The sequence below is a fragment of the Polistes dominula genome, unplaced genomic scaffold (genome assembly GCF_049000335.1).
Source record: "Polistes dominula isolate Pdom_NZ unplaced genomic scaffold, Pdom_raw_medaka contig_82, whole genome shotgun sequence".
NCBI lineage: Eukaryota > Metazoa > Arthropoda > Insecta > Hymenoptera > Vespidae > Polistes > Polistes dominula.
The window spans coordinates 3,328,221-3,352,614 of NW_028301046.1; the positions used below are offsets into that span (position 1 = coordinate 3,328,221).

The window sequence follows — 24,394 nt, forward strand, 5'->3', positions numbered from 1 at the left end:
TCTTTTACATTAAATGTCTCTCTTTTTTTTTTTTTTCTTCTAACTCTTTCTTTTTTACGCAATATACGACGTACCATTGGTTAGACCGGCTGTAGAAACATGATGTGTGTATATGTGTATGGCAACGCGACGGCAACCGTGGATTCGAATGGAAGCTTGGTTAGACTGATGTATTTATTTTTAGCTCTGTTCTTTTTTTACTTATAGAATTCTATCGGTAAATTTCTCGGAAAAGAAGCGTGCTTTAAATGAAACAATTGAAATCCTTTTAAATCTGTGAATGAATGAATAGCCAAAGCGTGAAATTACATTCGTCGTCGTCGTTGTCCTATGCAAATCCACCAATATGCGTTATCAATTTTACCGCTCGTCTTTATATTTCGACCAATCGCGTGACAGTTGATTCGCGCGATTTTTCAACTTCTTTCACGTATCAATTTTCCCATATATTTAAAAAATGCATATTTCTATACGTCTAGAATTCCTAGTAGCACAAAATATTCAATGCATATATATTTAATATTAAAAAGAGATTTAATGTCTTTTTAATAATAAATACACATGTATTCAATATTTTGTGTTACTAGGGAATATTTAAGTTTAGTTACAATATTATTCCTATACGTACATTTTTGCGAAAGATTAAACCAACGACAAATCTTTTTCTCATAGTAAGTTTTATCGCGTTTAACCACCACGAGGATAAGTGTTAGTTTGATATCGGTACTTAAATATGAGCGATAAGGCGAATTTCTAAAGGTATACACACACGTTTCAGTGAATTTCTTTCATTATTCTATTTTTATCTTTAGTAGAATTGCGAATTGTGACTATACACTTGAAAGACCGTCTAACGACGTCGACGATAATAACTTTTAGGTTAGAAATTACGGTTGATTATATTGCTCACTTTTTTTGTTCTTTCTTTTATTTTTTTTCTCTCTCTTTCTTTCACTTACATATTATGCATATACCATATACATATAAAGACGTGCGTACGAGCGACGTTTAGTGGGCGCGCACGTGCCGCGTCGACGCTCCTCTCCGACTAGGAGCAGAATTAGCAGAGCGAACGACCCGAGCTCAACCCTTTTTCAATTTTTTCTTTTTTTTTTTCTTTCTTATTACTTCCTTCTCTACGTAGTTCTTTAGTACCATCCAGGATTCCCCATTTCACGCAGCATGAAAATATCGTATTCGTTGTGCGAAGAGTCGAGTACCACCACGGATTCCGTCTCTTTTCCACTGACCCGTATTAACGAGTTACGCGTCCAGCAATTCGACTTTATTTCAGCTCGTTAGTCGACTCGTCGTTTCTCGTCCGGGTACCATCCAGGGAGACACATATGTCTCTATGTATATATATATATATAAAAGAAAAAGATAGAAAGCATCTAGTTTGCGAGGAAACTCTCGTGCCCTTCGTATGTTCCAATAAGATTTCTCTTTTCTCGCCTTACGTCTTACAGTAGTCGACGACATACACGTATATGTATATATGTACATTCATGCATACTCATACCGTGTTCTCGTGCTGGTAACGAGAATCACCAGAGTAGAAGACATATAAGTTAGTTTTCTCTTTATATATATATGTATGTACACGTATGTATATTTATTTTTTTTTTTATATTTTTCCCTTTACCAACCAGGAAAGCTCTATAATTTTTGATTTCGTGCCAAGATTAAATCACGTGCGATTTTTATCTCTTCCCTTCAACTTCCTAGAAAATGATATTTTCTAGAGATTGAATTACTATGTAATATTTCGAAGTAATGTTACAAGTTTGTTTTTATCTCTAATTTTTGGGAAATATTGATAAACTCGAAAGAATGGGTTGAGTTAGATGTAATGTGTGAATGTGATTGTGTATGAGTGAAAGAGAGAGAGAGAGAGAGATAGAGAAGTTTAGTTTTGCAAGGAAGGAGAGTTGGCAGTGTGCAAGTATGTACTAGCTCGTTCGTGTTAGTTGAGAGAACTTGGAGAAGTACAGTGCGGCTTTTTAAAGAAATTCCACTTGCGTTTATATGTGCACTAATTCCCCCGAGGTATGAACTTTATCTTCATTTCTTAATGTAGCATTCTTGAGTCATCGTGAGTCCGGTTTTGTATATGTGTAGAAAATAAATACAACAGTCGAATAAGAACACACCAAAGTTATATATAAAGTATTATTACATTTTTATAATTTATAATATCAATATATTTCTAATCAATCGTACATTTATACATACAAAGAGATTGTATAATATTATTTTTAATTAAAGAAATAGGATTAATGGTATCGGATAATAAAATTAATCAATCGTTTTAATAAAATTTGTTGAAAAATAAAATTGGGTTTATATCTTTCGTTGTAAGAAATACAAAATAATGAGTATAGCATCGTAATCAATTTCATCGACGTAGGACGATTAATTTTATTCGGTTATTTTATATATTATTATTCATACAAGTAATTTGAAGACTAGGAAAAAAAAGAAGAGAAACAAATCAATCATACGATATCGTATCACTTAATAAACTCTATGGAATACTTTCGTAATATGTTCTTTAATAAGTTGTAACGCGACAAGTAAAACGAGACCCGTTTACATCACGTCAGAATTATATATATATATATGTATGTACGTAGGTATATGTTCTTATGGTCGTCGTAAATATCCAATGTTGCTCTCTCTTTCTTTTCCCCTTCTCGTCTTTTTTAGCTCGATGGAACGTCGTTCGACCACTTTTTCGATCTCCTTCGTGCGCATAACGCAGCCGCGCACCGCTATCAGCAGAAACGAGACTTTGCCAAATCCCAAAGTTCTCTATTTCTCTTGCTCTTTCTCTCTTTCTCTATTTATCTTGACTTTCACGAGTTTTATCAGACGAAACTTGACATATAATACATTTTTTTCGATGAATATTCTAAGACTTCTTCATCGTTGATTTTGTTGAAAAATATTTTATGATATAAATATATCATATATTTTATGTTTTTTTCTTGTTGTTCATTAATATGATAAATCTTTCATGATTATTATCATTTTTTATTACTAATGATTCGCGATATATCATAACACCATTGGGCTCTAAAATTTCTTTTTATTGTAATTATTAGGCCGGTTTATAAAATATTTTCGTTTGATCAATAAAATTATTATTTCATATTTAATATTTGGTAATTGAAATTATCTTAGGGATTTATTTTAAATTATATTAATATACAATGTATATTATTACTCGTGTAATTTTTTGATTAGTAAAAAGTCATATATTCTAATTGGGTGCGGTTTTTCTATTTCTTTTTCTGTTTATTTTTATTTTTTTTTTTTTTTTTATACAATAGTATAGTGTCTCTTATTGTTAGTCATGTGTGATGCGAGACACAAACGCATCAAATTACGTTACCTTCCTAGGCGTGTCCTACTACTGACATGTGTGACATTTAGTGTCAATTCACAATAGCACACTCTACTTTTATATTATAATTTTTACCTTTTACTTTTATTTTTTAATCTTTCAAACTAGGCCCGCTATTTGTGTTTTATTCTTTTTATGAACAATGATATGTTACTCTCATTAATTATCTTAAAAAAAAAAAAAAAAAAAAAAATACAAATCCTGGTTCAAAGGATTTTCAATTCTTGTAAAAAATATGTCGAATAATAAATTTCAATGTATTATATTTAAAATGGTACAAAATTACGCGTCAGGGGTTTTTTTTTTTTATAAAAGAAATTTAATCTAAACAATTTTCTTTTCGAATATAATCTACGAATATTTATGGATTCAATTTGTACAATTAAAATTTGTGTTGAATTTATATAAAAAGAAAAAACAAGTCCAATTGTTGACAAGAAAATTGTAGAACTTTTAAAGGATTAAGTTCTTATTTTCTCTCTCTCTCTCTCTCTCTCTTTATTTCTTTTTTCTCATTGGAGTAGTTGGTAAACGGCCTTGTGGCATTGCCGCAACGTTTCTTGCCTGGCACGCCATCATCAAGATTTGTCCGATGACGTCATTGTCGATCGGCAAGCCGATATAGACGCGTCCGCGTAGACTCGTAGAAATAGGGGACCCGCTGCTTTATGGTCTATGACGGTAGTATATTAGGAACACTATTGTGCATAGATATATATACACAGCAGATAGAGAAAGATAGAAATACACAGATCATTCGCGATCGTATCGTAATTTTTCGAGCTAAGCTTACAATGGGCTTTTATCCCGATCGATATGTTTCCATCTTTGCTTGCAATCTTTTCTTTTTTTTTCTCCTCCATTATTCTTGAGAAAGAATTCAAGACTTTATTGCAATATCTTAACATAAATAAATAAATTTTCTGAACGTTTTAATAATAAATTATTATATCCCTTAGGATATGATAATAATGTATACCAAGATTCATAATAAATAATTACATTTGTATAATTTCAAACGTTTTGATATAACATCGTTGAGTTTAAACATTTCTTCATTCTTTAGCGTTAAATTATCGACTAATGTAAAAAAGATGAGGGAAGGAATAAGTAGGAAGAAGAGATACATATCACCTCGTTTGAAAAATGATTTAATAAAACGGTTTGCGAAATTCTCACCGAAGGTGAAACGGAGAAAGAGATAGTGGTGTGAGAGAGGGAGAGAGAGAGAGTGAGAAGAGGAAAATACATATATGCACGCATATGTATATAAGTTCTTACAAACGGGTGTGTAGGCTCTAACGCAAAAGCAGAGCTCGATTTACGATCAAACGACCGACTCTCGTCGTAGTAGATAAAGTCAAAGGGATTCGTTTGATATGGACGACTTGAAAAGAGGAGAGAGTCGAGGAAGTCACTATATAACTTCGAGCATCACACACACACTCTCTTTTGCGATTTGTTAAAAAGCGATGCTGAAAATATTTTCGTCTTCCACGGAAAGAAGAAAGACACTCGTGTTCTTTTTTTATCATTTTTTTTTTTTTTATTACATACGTCACTGGATATTTATATTAATAAATCGAGTAAACGAATCTTTCAAATCTCTCTCTCTCTCTCTCTCTCATATAATTTAGTTACCATTGTATCGTTTCGGAAAAACATAATCGTGGTCGAATAACGATGAACTAGGTGGTGGGTAGCGAAGTAGAGCTTATCGAGGGTTACGTGGTCGATAACTCGAAAAGGCCATCCGGCTCTTGGTCGTCCTTCGTTTCCGGTAGAAATTCTCTGTCGGCAGAGAAACGAGCACCAGTTGCATCATCGCTGTTTTCGCGTCTGTGACTGGAAGAGAAGAAGATAGGAGATAGCGAGATAGAGAAAGAGAGAGAGAGAGAGAGAGAGAGAGAGAGCGAGAGAGAGAAAATCGAGTAGATGAAGAAGACGAAATTCTCGTGTATGTGGTATACTTCCTGACTCCTTGTATGCTGACTCGAAATTGTTCGCAAGTGAGAACGAGATAGATAGAGAATATATGTATACGTACGCGTATGCATGAGAGCATTAGAGAGAGAGATAGTGAAAGGGTAGAAGTAGGAGTTGTCGAGCTTGAAAGCACAAAGCAGCAGAGAAGCACCATCGGCGAAAACGAGCAGCAATGGCAGAGCGAAGCAACGAACGCCAGCTACAGAAACAGACGTTAGCAGGAACGTGAACGCGTTAGAGGGATGTATAATGTTGAAGTGAGATGGGTAGAATAAGATAGAGATAGAGAGAGAGAGATAGAGAGAGAGAGAGAGAGAGAGAGAGAAACTAAGCTAAGCTTTAAGTTCCTTCATCTTAAGGCTGATTTTGCTTCGGCTTTGCATTCGCTTCTACCGCGCATATAACATACACATACACATTCAGATGTATCTATCTGCCTGCTGTACACGTATATGAACTTACAGGGGCTTTTGCGTAGCAATGACGATGATGGAGGTGCGGGTGTGTCTCGTTTTAATTTTAGTCTCGTGACAAGCGGCTGCTGCTTTACTCAGCGGCGCGAAACTAAAGGGGGGAGGACGAACGGGGTTGGTTAAGTGTGGCGTTGACCCGTCGAAATGATCTGCAAATATTTCGGCCTATCAACGTCTTCCTCTCTCCCTCTTTTACTTTCTCTTTCTTTATCTCTTTCTATCTCGACAGACTCTACGCAAGACTTTGTATAGCGACTACGACAACGACTATGACAACGACAACGACAACGACGAAGACGAAGACGACGATGACGACGTTGGAGAACTTCGAAGTACCTCGTTATAGGGATCCTACGTGACGACCTTCCGGGAGACGTAGTTCGTCTTTCTCCGTTTTGAATGGCTCTTTCCGAGGAAACCCTTTCTACGATGTCATAATCTCGCTTTGTCCTATAGTTCAATCTACCTAACTTAGCTCGAGTTTAGTAAGCATGTAAGAAGTACTAGTGTAAGGGTAAGGGGTTACCCAATTATTGAGAGCACATCGTACAGTTTATTTACTTTATTTTGACCTAGTTGGAACTATTATTTCGAGGGTAGGTTATATATTCTCTCTTGTTTTTTTTTTCTTTCTTTTTTTTTTTTTTATATAAAGAATGCCTATGTAACTTCGATGACGATCTTTCATAAGGATGTCACATCAATTTGTTCCGCAAGAATGCGATTCGTTTCGCTGCACGTGTCGTATTACGTCTCGTTGAGTGAGCTTTACTTTAACGTTTCGGAGGCTCGTCACGCATATGTATGTAAAGTCTATACGTGTACATGTACATGTAAATGTACGTATGTGTAACGGACAGACACATTGTTGCGTGACTTTTCCTTATTGCCTTAACTACATCCGTTCTCTGGAATTAACGTTAAAAGCTTAGTTTCAAAGTCTTCAGAGAAGGGAAAAAAAAATCATTCAAATTGAAATCATCGTTCACGTTCACGCGTTGTCGATGGGTAAATGGATGGGTGGGTGGATAGTTGGATGGATGTATGAATGAATGAATGAATGGATGGATGGATGGATGGATGGACGAACGGATTGGTCGATGTTTACATAACGTCACCATAAATGACAAGAATAAAGATGATATACCCTAGCAGAGATTTTATGTAGCATAAAGTCGGGCATTTTACGATCCTGAATTCCTGTATGTAAGGATGTAAAACTTTTCGAATGTTCGGACCACCAATTTTACTCGCTTATAAGCGTAAACAATAAAAACAAGAATGGGAAAAGAATTTTGCCGTATCTGTTGAGAGTTTCAAAGTTTAACTTATGATGTGGTTGTTCGTACTTATGGGGGAAGGAAGGGTGGCAGCCACCCTCTATGTATAACAAGTTAGAATTTCTTCCAAATTTCTATACGAAGATAGGAAAAGTAAAAGTATGTAAAATTCTTAAACCTATATCTTATTAAATCGAACAAAAAGAAGAACGATTCTTATCTCACCATTGAGACAGCTCTAGCTAGAAGAAAAGGGGAGGGGAGGGTTAATTTTTAGGGTTGCAAATAGCAAGAGAGCGAGTTTTTAATTTTCAAACGTCTACCGGGGGCGTTATATCGTTACGTTTTTATAACGGGTCGGTGCTTTGACGGACGCGTTCATTTCAGGTGCTATATTTGTTTTTGCAAAAACAACGATAAATATTCAAGGCCAGGGAGAGAAAAAGAGAGAGAGAGAGAGAGAGAGAGAGAGAGAGAGAGAGAAGAGGAGTGATAGGGAGGAAGAGGGGGGGATTTGGAGAGATAGTTATGGCGAAATGGCTATGTTGGTGCAGTGGGGGTGCAACGGTGGTGTTGCTCACGATACCATCCAAACGCGTATGCACCGCGGCGGAATGTTTCTCGTGGAATTCCGTTGTAGTGGGAGGAATAAAGTGAGAGAGAGAGATAGATGGATAGACAGAACAACCATCAGAGTGAGAGAAAGAGAGTATTTTGTGGGTGGGTGACAGTGTGTGTCGCGTTCGCGTATATAGCACGCTCGCTCGGCTTCTCGACAATGAGTCAGAATGAATGATTTGCAAGCGTTGAAATGCATGAACGAGCAGTCCGAGCGCGACATCCGATTGGACGGTTTCTCTCTCTCCTTCTTTTTTTCTCTCTCTCTCTCTCTCTCTCTTTTTCTCTTTCTCGCGATTCCGTAGGTGCGCGGCGCCGAACGAGCTCGCGTACGAATTTATGGCTTCAAAGCGGCCCCGATGCGCATCTACCGTGTGTGCCTTCAAATTGCTTTTCAGCGGTTTTTAACCCCTTATCCGTGCACTCTTTCTCTCACACTGTACATATATGTGTATATATATATATATATATATATATATATATATATGTATATCGTGGCCCTGTACTCCAGCTGTTTTTTCTTCCGTGTTACGCTTCTCTTCTTCGAACGTATTTATGTCTTTTTTCTTCCTCCTTTGTGAGATCGCTTTTTTTGGGATTTAATGATCTCTTTGAGAGAACGAGTGAGAAAGAGAAAATATTTTTTTTACATAGGTATATATACTTATTTACTTTACATATACGCGTACGCAGAGCTTTTCTTTCTATTTTTTTTTTTTGAAATGCAAAATTCCAAGGTAGAAAAATCGACAGTGATGAGGGTGTTTTTTCGCATTATTATTATTATTATTATTATTATTATTTTTTCTTTCTTTTAACGTTTTGTAATTTTAGTAGCATTTTCTAGGACGATGAAATCACAGTGGCATTGAATGTTGACCACGACTTTACCTTAATTTTTTTCTTTCGAAGCGTTCAACGTGAAAGTTGCGATCAGACAGTTGTCTGACCTTTTTCTTTCTTTCATTCTCCTGTTTCTCATTGGTAGATATCCACCCTTTTTATTGTTTTTTTTTTTCTCATCGAGTAACGAAAGCCTCGGGGCAATTCGTGATCTGTGTTATCGCCGATTTAAAGATAGGAACGTTATTCATGCGTTTGTCATCGTGACACAGAATTTTTATTGGCGAATAAATCACCTATGCATCTACATATGCATGCATGCATGCATGCATGCATGTGCGAATGTAATTTTTTTTTACGATGTATCCTTGAAAGTTCGATCTAGAAAATGTTCTTATCCCGAAAAGATTCGGAAAAATTCTGAATGTGTAGTAGTAGTAGCAGCAACGGGGTTTGTGGGTGTTGGGTAACTAGAAAAGTTTGAAATAATTTTGAGGCGTGCCGAGGATTTGCCGAAATATGGTTCCATCGTTGAAATCACAGTGGATGCAGTAACTTGTTAGTTCATAGGCACTTAAATTTCAAAAGTGTGGACATAAAGCCAGACTTTATAGATATGTGTATGTGTGTCTGTCTCTCTATCTTTCTCTCTGTGTATGTGTATGAGCGCGTTCGCGCGTTTATGTTTCGAAGTACATACACCTACACACAATCATGTTCTATCTCTCTCCCACTCGAACGAATACCACGAATCGGCCGATCAATATCGCCATTGTTTTCCATTCAGCTGATAATGCCGAAGCCGTACGTTGTCGTCGTTCCCTGAAAGTCTCGGTGGTGCTGCTGTTGCTGCTGCTGCTGCTGCTGCTACTGGCTGGTGTATTGGTGTTGGTTCTGGTGCTGTTGTTGTCGCGATTGTTTGTTCCGGGTATAAAGTTTTTATTCCACGATTATCTTGTGAATTTCAATCTAACCGAATATATGTATCCGTAATTCTTCTTCCTTTTATTTTTTTTAATTTTAATTTTAATTTTTATCATTTCTTTTTAAGAATAATATACGAGTTTAAAAACTCATCCCTTTTCGTCTGTCACGTAAACACGTTATTTTTCATCGACAAATTTTCTTCTACTCGTGGGTGGTATTTTAATGTAGATTATTTTCGAACGATTTCATCGGATTATCATTCTATTTATGCCTTTTTTTTTTTTTTTTACATAAACAAACTCGTACGTTTCTTTCGAATCGTTTATAAATACACTGTTATCTTTATTTCTATTTTTATTTCTTTTTATTATTATGAATATATATCTTGTGTAACAGACAAAGTTAACTCGGTTAATGTAGGCGATATCCTGTGCAATAACTCCATCCCAACGATTCGCATAGGGCCCCCCATTTCACGTCAGGAATCATTTAAGATTTTGACAGTTAGACGTAGCGTGTAAATTATTTGGCAAACTTTACCGATTCGCGTCTTCGCTATCTTGGTATATTACTACCTAGTAGTAGTCTGTACTCGTTCATCGAGGTGTTACAATCCTGGTAATTTGTATGGCGTGAACGAGAACAGACTGCGATTCTAATTAGCTTTACTCAGTGTATATATGGATGACAAGTGACATATATATATGTATTAGTTTTATGATTTTCTCAACAAAAATTCTACTTGTTAATCATTCTATACACATGACTAAGGTATAAGAATTTCTGTTTGGTTTTCTTTTAATTTTTTGTTTGTTTCAAAAAATTACAGTCCGAGTTTAGACCATTTCTTTTACAGTTTATATACGCGTACGTACTTACGTACTATGTCTAACAATAAAGTTAAGGAAAGTAATTTTGTAAAAGAGTACAAAACATATATATATATAAAAAGATAATAGTAATAAAAAAGAGAAAACTATCTCTCGGGTCAACTTGTGTAAAGTGGAATTTTTTCTTGTATCTCTTCACAACCACCCCTCTCTCCTCCCTCCCTCCCTCCCTCCCAAAAAAAGACGTTTCCATCGCTATCTTATGTTCCCCATTTCTAACTTTTTTGTTCTCTCTCTCTCTCTCTCTCTCTCTCTCTCTTTCTCTTTCTCTTTCTAACACTCTTTGTACTTTATAGTTACACGAAGCGAAAATGCTGTTAACGTGGAAGGAAGTATTTCATTGGTTAAGAAAAGTTGAAATTGTTCGTAACAAAAGGGGCAAAATTGAAATTGTTCTAGTGTTATCGAAATATTTAAGTGATTACTAGACCAAGATGATGAGAAAAAGAGTAAAAGAGGGATAGAGATAGTAATAGAAATCTAAAACGTTAATGTTTTATTCGCTTTTCAAGTTCCTTAATGAACGAAATTCGATGTGATTTGCGTTAGGTGAGTCAGACCATTTCCTACAACTTTCTCTCAGTTTGCTGATGCAGAAGGGGTCGGCTATCTCCAGGCAAGAGGATCAGACTCTCTCTACGTTGGAATTTCTCGAGTTATAAGATCGCATGTATATGCAAAAACGAGAAAAGAGAATGTTTTTTCATTCTCTCTCTCTCTCTCTCTCTACCTCTCTTGTCTTTTTTGTATATCATAAAAAAAAGTTTAAGAAAATATCAAGTGAAGTTCTTAGGTTCATCTATTAACTGTGGATTAGGTGAGAGAAAAGAAAAAAAAAACTCATCCGTCTAAGCTTGTCGAAGATTATTTCTAAAAAGGTTCTATCTACTTCAGTAAAAAGTAACATGGGTGTGTGTGTGTGCGTATGTGTGTTACCTTTTCGTAATGTTCACGCATGACTCCACGATTTGTCGTTGGAAATCGTTCGATTTTCTTCTTACTTCGAGTTAGTAATTATAACAAGCTCAACTTTTAAAGTGCTTTGAGTTAATGAAATTCTTTTATATATTCAATTAACATGTTAAAGTTTCAATTGAACATGCGTATAAACTTATATTACATCTACTGGAAAATTTTGTCCATTTTAAAATAAAATAAAATACAATAAAATAATAAATTATTCATAATTTGAACAAATAATTAATTTAATTACTTTTGAACTCTTGCCAATATGATGGCAATTTGTATATTCCATTTTAGTGATGAAAAATTAAACAAATGTTTGTTTGAACGGACAGAATTTTGCGGTAGACCTAATATTATATATACATATAATATCTTAGCCAATATTTAAGGTAAAAAAAAAAACACTTGAAAAAAAAAAGTACTAAAGTTATATCGATCATCAACTCGAGACTGAGGAGAGAAATGAGAATATCCACTAGCACAAAGTGGTGCCGGTTACGAAAAGCTAGGAAGCAAGCAAAGCAAGCCAGCTAGGTAGGAAGGTAGCTAGCTAGTTAGCTAGCTAGCTTCGTGATAAAGTAGCATAAGCGTTTGCAAAGGTACAGCACCGTCATTAGAGAGAGCTGGCGTCGGTCTAATCGTTCCCCTTCGCCATTGGCTGGCTGACTGGCTGGCTGGCTGACTGGCTGGCTGGCTGGCCCGAGGCAACATTAAGAACGGCCCGTGCTGCACGAAAGACCGACCGGGCCTAATACGTTAGCACGAAACGTAAGATACCAGCAAGGAAAAGCAAGCGTGTTGCGTACTCCCTAGAAAATATATTAATCGTATAAGCGTTCCACTTACGCCTTCATAATCACCCTTAGGTCGTTCCTAGTGTTTCCGAACCTTCTCTCTTCTTTATCTATCTATTGCAGTAGATTATGGGTGAAGAGTAGGGTGGTGTCTGCAGGTGTACGCTACTACTATTACTTCTAGTTCTCATAGAGAAACGAAGGGAATATCGAAAAGGAACTTTCCTATATTATCATACACTATACATACTACTCTTTCTTATATACCATCGTACCCACCGAAAATCCTTTTAGCTAATTTAATCGTTCCTAATTCTATTACGTTTTCACCGGCACCAGGCAGGCCCTTTAAGCCGCTCGCGATGGTCATTCTCATTGTTTCATATCGTTAATTTCGTTTTTCTTTTTCCACTTTAATTTCGTTCCCTCTCTTATTTCCTTTCTCTTTCGTTTATGAAAGTAAAGCTGTATGTGTGTGTGTGTCGAGTATGAACAAGAATTTATGCTCCCGCACACCTCGTACACAGTTCATCCGTGAACCGAGGGAGAGACACACAGCACGAGATGCCCCATGCTTGCTCTTCTGATGTTACATTACCAACTTGCTTCCTCTAACGGTGTCCTCTGCCTGTCTGCCTGTCATACACTGCCATAGTCAAGCTAATCGGTTGCTCGTTCTATTGGAAACGTTAAAAATCATGTGTTTTTGTATTTTTTTTCTCTCTCGTCTTCTTTCCCTTTTACTTTTTCATCTTTCGATGTGTTACTCTCTTCTCTCTTGACTATCAATACCCCAGGTCTCTCTTTATCAACGACGGCTGTTCGCATCATCGAACTTTTACAATCGACCGCAATCACCTATCCACTCGATGCATTATAATGGGGATATGATATAAATAGGTTTCTCTGCACGTAAAGGGGATCAAAGTTTCTCATGGTTTTTTTTTTTTTTTAAATATTAAAATATATATATTTTTTGTTTATTCGATGATCAAAAGTAATTCTCATTGGATTCTTTTTTTCTTTTCTCGTATATTTGTTTGATTTCTATTGAAATGAATGAGAAGAATATTAGTCAGTTTATTGAAACTTTTAAAGATGGGTTTAAAATTGAAGGACATTGTGATAACAGGGATAAAGTAGAAAATTCGACAGAGCAAACGGAGTGTGTGAGAGAGAGAGAGAGAGAGAGAGAGAGAGAGAGAGAGAGGATGAGTTATCCTTGATAATGCATTTTTCATGACGCTTCGAGATTCCGCAAAAGCTACACCATCACTACTACCTCTTTATCCTTTCTATCTCAACGTTATCTGGACGTTTCTACGTTTGGAAACACGCATATCGAGTTTCTTTCTTGAAGATATTTCCCTGCTTACGTTAACTCCGAATTTGAGAAAGGAAAATCCGACTTTTGTCGGATAAATAGGTAGATAGGTAGGTAGGTAGTAGTAGTAGTAGTAGTAGTAGTCTTCTACTGAACTATATGTGTGTATGTAAAAGAGAAAACAACCGTAGTACATTTTCACTATGTTCCGTAACCTTTTGATACACAATACCAAAGGATCAACAATATAGCGCTCGGCTTGACCCTAAAGTACAAACTTTGACGATTGTTTAGCTTTTAACGAAATTCATTAGACGAAAATTCGCATGGTCCCGTTTCGTAACGTTCCTACTACGTATATTGCGTCCTTTTGGTGAACAACGTATTTATAGTGATTCAAACTTAGTTTGAGTTGAAGAAAGAGATAGAATGGTTAGAAATAGAAAAAAAAAGGATAATGTGAGAAATAGATAATTAAAAGAAATTTGATAGGTTAGATAAAAGTGATCGAATTAGACGTACGTGTAAATTCATACACATGGTGGGTAAGGATTAGGTAGGAATATATAAGAAGGACGAAAAGAAGGACGAGAATAAGGAACAGGATGAGGATGAGGAGGAGGGGGAGGACGAGGACGACGACGAAATGTCTGTGTGAGATATTGATTTGGTCGGCCCTCTTTTCTGCGGTAGTCACGTGAAAGAAGTGGAGGAAGCTCGAAGCCGCATTCGTGCACGTATATCGATTCGACCAAGAGTCGAGCCTCTTGAGCACGCGAGTCACGAAAGATATGTACGCTAATCGTGTCTGTCTCGATCTTTCCTTCGCCCTTCGATATGCTCGATAGTTTAAATAAATTCTCTTATTCTTATTCCTTTTCCTTTTTTTTTTTCTTTTTTTTTATCAAGGAATATATCTTATTTATTTTTATTTGATCGAAAGTTCCGATCGAATACTTTCAAATGTGATTTTAATACAATCACCGATTATTATTATTAGTAGAAGTGGTATTGTAGTATTGTAGTAATAATTTATTTTATATTATTTTTTTTTATTATTATTTAATATTTGTTTTCTTTAATTTTTTACTTTATATTATTATTTTATTTATATTATATTTTATATCTATATATAAGAAATCGAAAATAAAATAATATTTGCCATTATACAAAATTGATAACATATATAAATAAAATGTTAAAATTAAAGAGAACAAAATGAATAATATATAAAAAATAAGATAAATAAATTATTACAACAATACTACTATTAATAGTAATAATAATAATAATAATAATAATAATATATATATATATATATATATATATATATGTATGTTATCAATTTTTATACAATGACAATTATTATTTTATTTTTAATAATTTCAAATGATTCGCAACTTTGTTTCTTATTTTTCTTTCGATTAAAATAAAAACTCGTTGCAAAATTTTTACACGAAGGTTAAAATTATCATTTAATATTAATGCGTCAAGGTATTTTTGTCTTCTATTAAAAAATTCCCTTCTTCACTTCAATAAGTTTTTTTTTTTTTTTTTTTTTTTTTTTAAATAAAAACACACAAGTATATAATAACAGTTATCAATATTTTCTGTCAATGTTTGATTAATTTTTTTTGATAGGTTTTTTCATTTATCAACGTTAATTGATTAAGATCTATACGTACATACATACATATATGTGTATATCTATATCTATTCGTCTATTATTTGAATCTGTAATATATTTTTGTATATTTAAAGTTGTATATATATACATTCTATAAAATTAATTAAAAAACGAATAGCATTGGTTTCTCTATGTGTTATAGAGAAATCAGGTTAATTAATATTGTTTATAGGACGAAGTGCTCTTTCCACTCTCTTCAATCGGTTGCGCCAAAAACGAAACGAGATTCTTCCAAAGAGCCAATCCGATAGAAATTCGTGTTCTTTCTCTCTCTCTCTCTCTCTCTCTCTCTCTCTCACTCACTCCCTTTCTCTTTTTTTTTTATTCGGTTCTTTATCGGTCTATACACTCTAATACAGTTTCACCGGAATATCGACTTTTTATCTTTTTGCATCTTACTTGATTACTACGAACAAAATTAGAAAATATATATATATATATATATATATATATATATATATATATATATAAAATGAATAAAAAGACAAAAATTGGAAAATTAATTAATTAAACATTTCTCGATTGATGATAAATAATAAAGAATCGACTCGTTGATATTCTAATAGAAACGATCCTCCTCCTCCTCCTCCTCCTCCTCCTCCTCCTCCTTCTCCTCCCTCATCTCACATTCACGATTCCCCCTTTCCCATCCCCCTGTTTTTTATTTTACTCCTTTCCTCTTGCTCTTTTCGTTGTTCTTCTTGGTATCAGAAAAAGAGAGAGAGAGAGAGAGAGAGAAAAAAAGAGAGAGAGAGAAACAAAAAAAACATGTTTTTTATTGGTCGAAATGTTTTTCTCCGCAGGGCAGGTTACGTTGTCGCACACGACAGCGTAATTCGTGTCAGAGAGAAAGAGAAAAAGAGAGAGAGAGAGTGAGTTGCGAGAGAAATTGCGATTCGTTGCTGCCGCTTTTCGTAAGCGGCTTATTTTGCGCTACGTGAAATTGTACTATAGTCTCCTCTTCGTCCAGCACACAAACACACACACATATATAAATTTATATATGCTCATACCTATACACCTATACCGATACCTGTATCTACAATCATCCACCTACCTACATACATGTAAATATATATATATATATATATAGTAGATACATTGTATACTCACATATATAAAACAGGCAATAGTAGTAGTAGTAGTATGGTATACCTGTGTACATTTTCTTTTACTTTTTAACTGTCTCCACGTTGTACATAAAGTACACACGGACGATAAACGTGGACGAACGCTACGAGAAGAGCTACACGTTTTCTCTTTCTCTCTCTTATAATATCTATCTCTCTATCTCTTTACCTGTATATCTCTATCTCTCTATCTCACTTTTTCTCAAAGTGATGTTTATGTTCTGTATAAGTAAACGCAGTTTTTCAACGGTTAACGTATGCTCGAGATCAAGGTGGATGTGTGTTATATCTCTGGCAAGTTCGCGTTATAGCGTTTGGTAGAATAAGAGAGAGAGAGAGAGAGAGTGAGAGAGAGAGAGAGAGAGAGACACACGCACACACACACATACATACATGTACATACACTTTGGGAAGAAGTTACGGTTCCTCCATTTTCCGCCGAAGCTTTTACACAACGTGCGACAACGGAAGCGAGAACTCGGCTTAAAGGGTTACTTATGCCTTCCACCTTTTTTTTTTCTTTCTTTTTTTTATTTTGTTTTGTTTCGAGCTTACAAAAACGTACTCTCTATTTACGATTTCTTTTTTTTTTTTTTTTTCATCCCTTTTCTTTTTCTTCTTCTTTTTATTTGTATTTTTCTTACCGGTATGATAATGAAACTAATAGAATTTGTTTTTTAGAAAGAAAATTTCATTGTAATATTAATTATCGTATTTGTTGTATTGATAACATATTGGGTTGTTTGGAAAGTAATTTGGATTTTTTTTTTTTTTTTTTTGACACAATAAACGCATTGATTGATGCAAAACCGGTAATTAACAACACGTGAGATCACGTGAGAGATTACATTTATCAGATATGCGAAAAATTGCATTTTATTTTTTGAGTAATTTTGTTGCTGATATTAATCCTTTGAATACTTTTACTTAAAATGTTTGTAGGAACAAAAAAATTTATTATTATTATTATTATTATTATATAAATAATAAAATAAATAAATTAAAATATATATAAATAATAAAATAAATAAATTAAAATATATATAAATAATAAATTAAATATTTAATAAATAATAAAAAAAATATAAATGTTATATAAATATTAAATTACTTTGCATAAATATTAACAAACACGTATATATACGTCCATAGTACTCAAAGGGTTAACAGTTTTTAATTGAAAGAAACAAAAAACTAAAATTACACGTCCATAATTGGATATTAGATGTGTTATATGTAAAATACGGGGCATTTTATGGAGGGCCACTATAGTGGCTTGTAGTATCGAAAGGGTTAACTGTTTATGCCCACTTATAATGCCTAGGTTTAACCTTGAAGCTAAAATTGTCTTCATTTTTACAAAAAAAAAAAAATAACTAAATTACTTTCCGAACAATTTGGTTTTGATTATGTTTTTTTTTTTTTTTTAATAATATTTTCATGTTACATAATTCGTAATGAACAATAATATCGTAAAAAATTTCAATTTCATTGTATACAATTTTTGATGAAGTCATTTAAAATATATTATCCTTTTTTTTGATTATTATTGTATTTCTATTATGATCGATATTCGAGATCTTTTTAACTTTGAGCACGTGTCATCATCCCTATTATACATTTACAACCCCCCACGTGTCTCATTTTCCAGCTTTTAAAGACTTATTGGCCTTTTTTTTTATGAGTGTTGGGTTTTGTTGTGGTTGTTCGCAGTGATGATTTGCTTCGTGAAAAAAAAAAAGAATACAAAAAGAACAAAAAAAAAGGGCACCTTTCTATTTACATCCTTTTCAGAGAAACCTTCTTTTCTACCTACCTACCTTTCGTACCTGTCTACCTGTCGTCTGATCTATCTTTCTGTCTGTCTTTGTCGGTTGGTTGGGATGTGGATGGTTCTTCGAAAACATTGACTAGCACCTTACCTTACTACTACTACTATTACTATTATTATTACTATTACTACCTAGATCTCTACCTGACGACCCAGGTAGAACGATTATCTTTATAGCAAGGTGTGTTCCCTACACGTGGCTTAACGCTTCGATGAAAATCGAAAAAGGAAACTACAATATATATATATATACAACAAAACAACACACCCATGTTTTGTGGGTTTGTACAATACTACACTTGTCTACCATTATATCTTTTCTTTGCAAACTTTTTGACTTTTAAACCATCCATCCTCTATTCTTGGTAAAATGATCGAAATCTTTTCACACAAACAAACAAATCAAAATATCTCTCAGTCCCTTTTCACAGATTTTCCCTTTTCTGTCCGTACCCCAGGGTGTCTTTTGATAATGATGTTGTTTGTGTGTATTTTGACACGAAAAGGTGTTGTAATCGATATCCTAAACCGCACTTGGGTAAATACAGTAGTAAAATATTGGGAATTAGAATGTTTTGAAGGAAATAATATAAGCTTCTCACAGAGGTTCTCCTTTTTCGAAAACTTGTCGATCTTTTAAAAGCCATTCAGTAAAAGCGTGAAATCTTTTGGGTCCTTGAGATGATTTCTTCTTTTCGGATCCCTTTTCGTAAATTATTCTTCCCTACGGGGTTTCTTTTAAAGTGATGTTTGGTATACTTACATCTTTTTGTATTTCTAAATGTGAAAAATTATTGACGTAATTGATCGAATTAGAAATGATTAGGTTAATTATTAAAAATTAACACATTCGCGACCGCTGACGTGATTCACGTCACATATACACACGTAATTTTCATATATATATTAAATAATATTAAATAAAAATTTAATAAAAATATATTTTTAATATATATAATTTATATTTATATTATAATTATAAATTAATTTAATATTTATATTATATTATTATATTTATATTTATATTATAATTATAAATAAATTAAAAATTATATTTATATATAAATTTATATTTAGTTATTTCAATATAACATTTAAATAATTATATTTTATTATATTATTATATTTTATTATTTAAATACACATTTAAATAATTCATTATTTTTGCCAGTACTCGGTATAAAAAAAAAAAAGAAAAAATATGCCGGCCGCGAATGTGTTAATATAAAAATGAAAATAATTGAAAAAGGTGTACATAAAAACAGATTAGTTTTATTATATTTATGTGATTACAGTGTTATTTCTAATTTTCTAAAACGTTATCTCACACACGAAAACGAAAATAGTCAGATTTGCCAAGTTCACGTATCCCAAGAAACGACATTATCGTTGAACAAACATTGTACGAAGTACGAGTACCTCGTTGGAGGGCATATTATCTGTCCTATTAGCACTGGGATTCACGTGTAGAACTATAAGAATTTTCTTTCCTTTTTATCTCTTGACACAATGGACGATTTAACGATTATCGTGTATATAAGGCAAACAACGACCAAAAAAAAAAAAGAAAAAATACAAAAATTACAAGAAGAAAACGATAAAGACAAGATAAAGAAAACGAAACGACGAACGAAATATACAAAAAAAAAAAAAAAAAAAAATTTAATACAAATGTGTGATGTAAAAAAAAAAGTCATAAAAATATTTTAAAGCAAATGAGTAATTTCAAAAAGATTGTGAAAAAAATGTAATACGAAAAAAATAATTAAATAAAGAAGGAAATGAAAAAAAAAAAACAAACAAAAACAAGAAAATAGGATATTTGAATTTACACATATATGTATGTTAAAATATGCAATAGATAAATAAAAAAAAGATTATTACAATAAGATAAATTAAATTATTATAATAATTATATTGATTAATTCATAATTATTTCATTATAATTAAAAGTTATTGGATTGTCAGCATTATATATGCTTTTCGCGGCATTTAATTAAGTGTGCTTCTTGCATTGGTAGTCCTAATGCTTTTTCTAAACTCTCTCTTTTTCTCCCACTTTCTATTTTTTTTTATCTATCTTTATAATAAATATACATACATATATTTATATACACACATATATACTAACATACATATATACATAATATATATATATATATATCTTATCTTTTCGGCCTAAGCTTTTTGCTCCCTGGAAAGCCCAACTGCTAGTACTTTTCGTATTACTCGGTGGTGCCCTTTTTGCTTGACCCTTTCGACTAGTAGTAGAATCCTCGATACTCTATTTCTATCTCTCTCTCTCTTATCCTACTATGTCTTTTTCTATTTCGCTGTATTCGTCGTTGAGTCGGCGGACCCTTTAGACCGGTCAACCAACCCCCCCAGCCCAGCCCAGACCAACCCACCTTGTAGCCCACAGAACAAGAAGCATTTTAAGCCTTTGCATCCGCAGTAATGCGAGTTTTCGCTTTTGGTATGTTTCCAGAACAGCAGAATCCGGAGTCCGAGCGTAAAGGGAGGAGCCAGGAACGCGCCGAATAAATGACGTAAATCCGAAGAACGGAAACGCAACGTCATTCGCTAACTCGCAATTCTCATTCCCTCTCCCTCCCCCCTCTCTCTCTCTCTTTCTCTCTCTCTCTCTGTCTCTTCTTTTTCTTTCTTTTTTTTTTTCTATCCAAATCCCTTCTCTTTATTCTATTCCAGCTTCTCACAGGCCTTCCTTCGTCCTTCGACCCGACACGGATCGACCTACGAACCGGACCTTTGCTCTCCTTCTTCTTCTTCTTCTTCTTCTTCTTTTTATCCCCACTACTTTGCTTTTTCGCCTTTCACGTGCTTACCGGTTTTTCTCTTTCCCTTTCTTCTCTTAACATATATCCTATAGTTATATGTATATATATTTTTCTATATTATATTGCTGAAGTCTCCTTTTTCTATTATAAATTCAACACATGTCGTTTATCACGATTGACCTCTCTCACTCGCTCGCTCGATCCTCCTATCGAGATCACGTCTCGAATAAAGTCTTATTAAAGTCATTATTTCTTCTTTCCTTAATTAATTTTTTACTTTCTTTTTTTTTTCTTTGTTACAAACAAAAACAAATCTTCTTTCAATTCCTCCTGACCGACCTTCCTTTCCAGTAGACTCGACACGAGACACGCGTTGGTTTGAGACCGGCTTGAAGGACACCATCAGCGGCTTTTTGAGACACGTATACATACAATACATGCTACTACTACTACTACTACATCATCAACAACAACAACAACAACAACAACAACAGCAGCAGAAGTAGAAGTAAAAGCAGAAGCAGCAGAAGCAACAACAACAACAACAACAACAGCAGCAGTATTATCAATAGTAGTCTGCATAAAAAGCATCGGCTACAAAACACCAATAACAACAAGAACACAATTATCGTCATATTCGTCGAGACGTTTAGAGAAGAGTTTCGAAGGCTTCCACAAGCTTTGCTCACACGAAAGGAGAAGAATTACGGAGTCGAGAGTAGAGAAGGAGGGTTTAAGGAAAGAAAAAGGAGAGAAAGATTTGCGGAGTTGTTTTATTCGAGAGAGATAGAGAGAGGAAAAGGTCTTTTTAAAAGGAACAAAATTAATCGAGTGATTCGACTAGCAGGCTCTATAATCCTCCTTTCTTCATCTTTGTCTTCTTTTACTACTACTTTTTCTTCGGACAAGTCGAGATCTTCCTTGAAAAAGTGAGTTGATGAATATCAACTGCATCAAACAACAAGAGTAAAAGTTAGCACAATAGTGCACGTAAAAGTAGTAGTTATATTACAAAGAAAAATAAAATAGAGAAGACACGCACACACACACACACATACACACACACACACACACGTGTCTCTGGCGCTTCCTATAAAATAAAATAATCAGAAGCGATTAAAGATTAAAGAAATTTCATTATAAAAAGAGAGCTGCAGTGTAACAACAACAACAACAATAACAACAACAACAACGATCACAGCTTACTACGCGAAAAAATCAACGAAAACGAAGAGTTGTTCGATAATTGGACGAAATAACAACAACAACAACAACAAATTTTCTCTCTCTCTCTTTCTTTATCTCTTTCTCTATCTCTTTCTCTCTCCTCTCTCTTTCTCTCTTTCACTCCAGCTACTTCTCTCGTTGAACGTATTACCCAACACCATCATAATAAGTTCGCATTAGTGTCTCTCTCTTTGACCCTACAACAAAAATCTCTTCTAAGCAGCCAACAGCTTTCAAAGCAAAAAGCCAGAAGCAGTAGCTCGCTAATAAAACGTGTTAACCGCAAACAGTCTCCAATTACTGTACTGTTCATTACGACTGATTAATACAATCCAACCTGCTGATAAAAGAAAAATTCTAAAAGAAAGATAGAAGACGAAACGATCCTTCAATCATTAATTGTCTATCGTGTTTGTTAAACGCGAGTTAAAAAAGAAAAAAAAAGCAAGGTTCTTTTCTTCAAGATTTCTTCGTGAATTTATATATATATATATATATATATATATACTTTCGGGATTATATAAAAAAAATTCAAATTGAAAAATACACATACACAGGACATACACATACGTATAATACAAGGAAGAAGTTCGATAAAAAAAGAAGGGGCTGAAAAATCTAAAAAATAAAAATAAAAAAAATTGTTCGTTCGTTCGTCGATAAATTCCTACGTGGAGAGAGAGAGAGAGAAAGAAAAAAAAAATAAATAAAAGAAAAACAAGGTAGGAAGATTCTCGTATATTCCCTAAGGTGTATACGCAACGACCCCGCGGCAAACTATACTCTGTTCAGCGATTTACGTTTAACGAGGTCCGAGAGAAAGAAACGTGATTGGTCTCTCTTTTGATATTATTTTTGTTTTCTTCTTGTTTTAACGTTTGATAAATAATTGGTATAAATCTATGATAGATAATTGTTCGTTTATTTTACTTTTCTTTTTTTTTTATTTCTTATTGTCGATAAAAAATAAAAATAAAATAAATAAAAAGAGACCTCGATACAACGTAATCCATATTATTATTATTATTATTATTATTATTATTATTATTATTAATAATAGGGTGCCGCGTGGTCGTAGCTTTTGAGAAACAAATTTTTGTTAATACAAAATATTATTCAACATATACAAAACGAAAAGTAGGAGTGAGTCATCAAATCCTATCGATAAAAGATCGGCCCTACGCGAGTGAAAGCATAAGAAGAAAAGAAGATAAATATTAAATAAATAAAAGAAGGAAGGAAGGAAGGAAGGAATCAATCAACATTAACAACAAACAACAACGACCAACTGAAATCAACTATTTCTTGTTCTTCGTTGATCGAACCAAGAAATTACTACATTACCACTACTACTATCAGTTCTTCTTCATCTTCTCCTTCTCGTTTGAAACAACCTAGAGACAGATAAAGAAAGAGAGAGAGAGAGAGAAAGAAAGAAGTGCGTTAAAAGATAGAAGAATAGTAAACAAAACAAAACAAAAAAAAATACAGTGTAAGAGAGATACAAAGTCTCTCGTACGTTCTCTTCTTATACTGGGAGAATGGCAATGGTCAACATGAATAACCTACTCAATGGCAAGGACTCGCGGTGGCTCCAGCTCGAGGTTTGCAGAGAGTTTCAACGCAACAAGTGTACCAGGCCTGACACGGAGTGCAAGTTCGCTCACCCACCAGCCAACGTCGAGGTGCAGAATGGACGGGTCACTGCTTGCTACGACAGTATCAAGGTAATATAACACTACATTATCTTATTATCGATTAATCTTTCATCGTTGGTAATATCATCGTCGTATCTCTTCACTTCAATTAATACTTTGTCCCATAGTCAAGGATTTACTATATCTATGAAATCAATGATCTTATTTATTTATTTATTTTTTTCTTAAAATATATTTACGATTCTATCGTGTGCAAAAATAGTGCTATTAATATTAGAAATAATTTTGTTCAATGTTTTTTTTGGTTTACATTTTGTTAACGGTAGGATAGATGATAGCGTTTAGAATTTGAAATCTAATAATATTATACTTTTGAGTTATCGTTATAAAAAAAGGGTTTGAAGAAGATTGCTTGAATAGACAATAATAAGAATAACGAATAAGAGACTTGTATTCGCGAGAAGAACGGTATTGAACAAAGTGTCGTGTGTGTTTCACCTACCTTTTTCCAAATTAATATCTAATCTAATATTATCTGAAACTTATTATTTGC

General features: G+C 33.8%; 1 protein-coding gene across 1 annotated transcript; it reads left to right on the plus strand.

The window, feature by feature from the left end:
- The first annotated feature begins 20,719 nt into the window (after positions 1 to 20,719).
- On the plus strand, positions 20,720 to 23,919 carry LOC149031638 (protein muscleblind-like). Its single transcript, XM_089175203.1, has 2 exons — positions 20,720 to 22,905; positions 23,325 to 23,919. Exon 2 carries the CDS (start codon positions 23,725 to 23,727, stop codon positions 23,917 to 23,919), a length of 195 nt encoding a protein of 64 aa, XP_089031329.1. The 5' UTR covers positions 20,720 to 22,905; positions 23,325 to 23,724.
- The last annotated feature ends 475 nt before the right edge of the window (positions 23,920 to 24,394 follow it).

Excerpts from the sequence above, each read along its gene's own strand:
- LOC149031638 (XM_089175203.1), top strand. The coding sequence starts at position 23,725 with ATGGCAATGGTCAACATGAATAACCTACTCAATGGCAAGGACTCGCGG.